Source organism: Myotis davidii, unplaced genomic scaffold (assembly GCF_000327345.1).
Source record: "Myotis davidii unplaced genomic scaffold, ASM32734v1 scaffold318, whole genome shotgun sequence".
NCBI lineage: Eukaryota > Metazoa > Chordata > Mammalia > Chiroptera > Vespertilionidae > Myotis > Myotis davidii.
The window spans coordinates 160,190-163,804 of NW_006289197.1; the positions used below are offsets into that span (position 1 = coordinate 160,190).

General features: G+C 33.4%; 1 protein-coding gene across 1 annotated transcript; it reads right to left on the reverse strand.

The window, feature by feature from the left end:
• Window positions 1-2,679, reverse strand: TRPC4 (transient receptor potential cation channel subfamily C member 4). The gene is made up of 3 exons (XM_006761412.1): window positions 2,645-2,679; window positions 2,427-2,516; window positions 1-983 (listed from the first exon to the last, which is right to left on the reverse strand). The coding sequence occupies exons 2-3, from the start codon at window positions 2,475-2,477 to the stop codon at window positions 264-266; spliced, it is 771 nt and encodes a 256-aa protein (XP_006761475.1). The 5' UTR covers window positions 2,478-2,516; window positions 2,645-2,679; the 3' UTR covers window positions 1-263.
• Window positions 2,680-3,615: the final 936 nt, after the last annotated feature.

A 3,615-nucleotide genomic window follows, 5' to 3' on the forward strand; every position in this document is an offset into this window, starting at 1 on the left:
TGCAACAGTGCAAGATAAAAGGTGAGTTTATTTATTAACAGCAAAAAATGTAAAACAAATTGTGCAAGCAAAAGTGGGCTACAGAACAAGGGTTTTTGATAGCTTTTGCCTTATTTAAACATGTTACATGTTAGTATGCTAGAGTTGATAAATGCTTAGAGTATAAGTTAGAATTTGCTAATTTACTTTTAAACACTCTCCCCAACTCAGAGCACTATAGAAAAGATATATGTATGATAAACACTTCCTCCTTCCTTCAAGTATCACAATCTTGTGGTCACATAATCTTCCTGGATGACTGTGTTAGTGAGGGTTGCATCATAGTCTGTACTAGAGTCCTCTTTCCTTGCATGCTTCTCCTTTGGTATTATTGGAAGAGTGTCTTCTACCACCACCTTCTCTGATTTGAAGGCACACATTCTCTTTCCAACTTGCAAACCCAGACTGTCGGTATTCCTTTCCCGGTGGTCTACTAACATGCATTGTTCACTGAGACCAGGGATGCTCAGGTCACCCCTTGAAGATAATCCTGGAGATTCCAGTTGAATATTTCTCTCCAACGATACTTCAGCCTGTTGATGAGCAACCTCTTCTGAAACAGAGAAGATTTGTTTTGCATTTTGCTTAGCAGAATTTTGTTTTGATCGTCTATAAAATAACCCCAAGTTTTTTATATCAGTCACAAAATTCACTTTTCTCTGCTTCTCCCGCAGGCGCTCCTGCACCACCAGCGCAGAACCATTGCTTATGTTGTGTCTTTCTGCAGCAATTGCTGCTGATTGCGGGTGGATCAGCGTGGTTAAGTCGAAAAGGCTGAAGTTCTTCTTGTCTTTGCTGGTACCTTCGTTATCACTCTTTTCATCTGAGTCTGCTGAATTAGCAGTGTCCTTCGTAGCCTGAGCGGATTGTACTGTAGAGAGTTTACTTCCTCTTAGTAACCCCAGGACTTCAAAGCGGAAACTAGAAATATCTTGCTTTAGCTCCTAAGTGAAATTTAAAATGATGAAATTTGTGACTTAAATAAACATTAGTAAACATCATTTGCTCATTTCATACATGGGGCTGATGTGTTTTCACGCATTTTTAAGAACTAGGATTCCACTCTGCTGTGGTTCTACCTAGAATTTCTAGTTTTCTTCCTGGTACTTGTGTCATTGTGATATCTATTCATTTCCTATTCAAGTTCTGTAATAATAAGGAGACTTCCTAAGGTTTATGTGAAAAGAAACAGGAAGTCTTTTATTTTTCACTGCTGCGTAGTCAAGTATATTGTTTTTTGTGGGGGCTACACTTTCAAATACTTCCTCTGCAAATACCCATCTGCTTTGAAATCGCTTCACACTCTCTCAGGGATACATTTTGTAAATATTTTTAACATAGGTATATTTTGCTGTCCAAAGGGACACATATAACAAAAAAAAAAAGTGAAGCCTGCCCTTTCTAGTGTGGGAAGTAACTTTCCATTATTTACTACCTTAAAGTGTATTTTTACCTCAGCATCTCGGTTAGCTACTAAATCTTGCAAATTGCTTAATTCAATCAGATAGCATTTCTGAGATTCATTTTTCTTCTCTTTTTGGACATCTGAATTCTCAGCTCTAATCTAATGGTGGCCTATAAGGTGGGCCCCTGCCTCCAACCTATCTCCCAAAGTACAAAGGACTATTTAATTCTAAAACTTGGATGTTGTGCCTGTAAAGAACATTTTGGATCCTAGCCAACTATCAATGTGCTTTAAGTTTTGCAATTTATCTATTTTCTTACCTAATTGGCTGGTTATATTTGTTCTCTGTCAAACTTATACTTTTCACTGTTAAAGGTCTCCTGTAGGATGATTTTTATGTGTTAGATTTTGCCTATAAGATCTTATTGACTTTAATCATTCCTCCAAAATATCAAAAAACTCAGGCAGAATAACAGAGGTATTTTGCACACATAATATATTTATATTTATTCATATATTTCATGTATTCTACCTATTTCCTCTGGTTACAATAAAAATAAAACTCAGGGAGAAACACTAAGTTTATAAGTTACAATTAAGTGCAAAATTTTCTTCTATCAAAGCTGTGCAGAACACAAAGATTTTGTTTTTAGCATGTTGGTTACTAAACATTTCAGGATTAGAAATCAGCCTGAAATTTCAAAAAGTAAAGCTCACTCAGTAGGATAGGCAGTCAGAATGCCAGGATGGCTTCAATAAGTCATCTCGACATTTCAGAGTAAGTATGTTTGAAAACAATGCATTTTGAGAAGAAATGCCATCAATCTTTTGGATAATACAATAGTGCTTTAATTTAGAAGACACAAAATCTAGCTGGAACACACAGCTGTGTTTCCAGTTCTGATTTTCAATGCGCTATGTTAGGTTCTGCTCTGCATAATCTGACTCTTGGTGATTTCATCATTAAAATAAAAATAGGTACCTTAAAGTTCTCTTCAGTCAGGCCTTCTTCAGTTTTGGCATCTCTAATCATTGCAGCAACATATCGCTTCACCAGGTTCCTTATAACTTCCTGAGGTATTTAAAAATAACACAATTGATATTCAGTGCATATATATGATTTCTTTCTTTGCTTAGTTCTGAAGATGGAACTGTATTTTAATGTCCACAATTTCAAGATATAATACATGATTAACTTACTTGATACTGGTGATGTCTTCTCAAATTATCAGCAGCTCGCCTCTGAAAAGGAAAAGGATGTTTATCATTCTATAAAATAATTAATTTGTTCTTTTAATGAAGAATATGTTTTTCATTTTTTCAGAGGGAGACTTTAATTAGACAGTGGACAAGTGCCAGAGAGTGCTTCACATGAATCAAAAGAACGAGTGAACCAAAAGAGCAAAGTGCAAGGTTATAATCTGTATGGCATTTGATATACAAAATAAGATTAAAATAATATAAACATTGCTTTTCTAATATAAGGGGATAGGGAAATCAGTAATTATAGTTGATACACACCTGAAATCACTTGAAATGATGCTAAGAGAAACAGATGAGCCATATCAAATTGAAAAATAGAAAAAAATGTCAAATAAAAATTTAATATAATAATAGCTATTATAATAATATAAAGTTCTTCATAAATATCACATAGCAAGATTAAGTATTTAACCATGATATCTAACATGTAATCATAAGCATTGTTACACAATAAATAATTTCAATCAGATGAACATTAAGAGGGAATTGCTGTTTCAATTATGCTGTTGGATTTAACCAAAATATGGTTTAATTATATGGTTAGATTTAATCAAAATAAATAAATAACAGATTCTGTTAAAACATAGGGTTACTTACTTTATACTTATTTTTTACATAAATATGACTACAGATATCATTTTGAAGAGATAAGAATAGTTTGGAAGCAAAACGAAGGTTAGCACAAAACAGTGATTCTAGAGTGCAGAATGGAGAGAGATGTTTAACATTTAAAAATAGTCCATTAAAAATTGAGTTAAATAATAAATTATACTAAAATTATGCATTTGCAGATACATAAAGATACTAGGAAAAAAAATTATCAAAATTTCTATTTTATGTTTGTTAAATAAATATCATAAAGCAGAAAACTGTCCAAAATAATTTACTTATATAAAAACCCTGGGTGG

Bases quoted from the DNA above. Each gene is read 5' to 3' on its own strand.
- TRPC4 (XM_006761412.1), bottom strand. From the start codon at position 2,477: ATGATTAGAGATGCCAAAACTGAAGAAGGCCTGACTGAAGAGAACTTT. The intron at 984-2,426 runs GTACCTATTTTT...AATTTCACTTAG, and splicing joins TGACTGAAGAGAACTTTAAG to GAGCTAAAGCAAGATATTTC.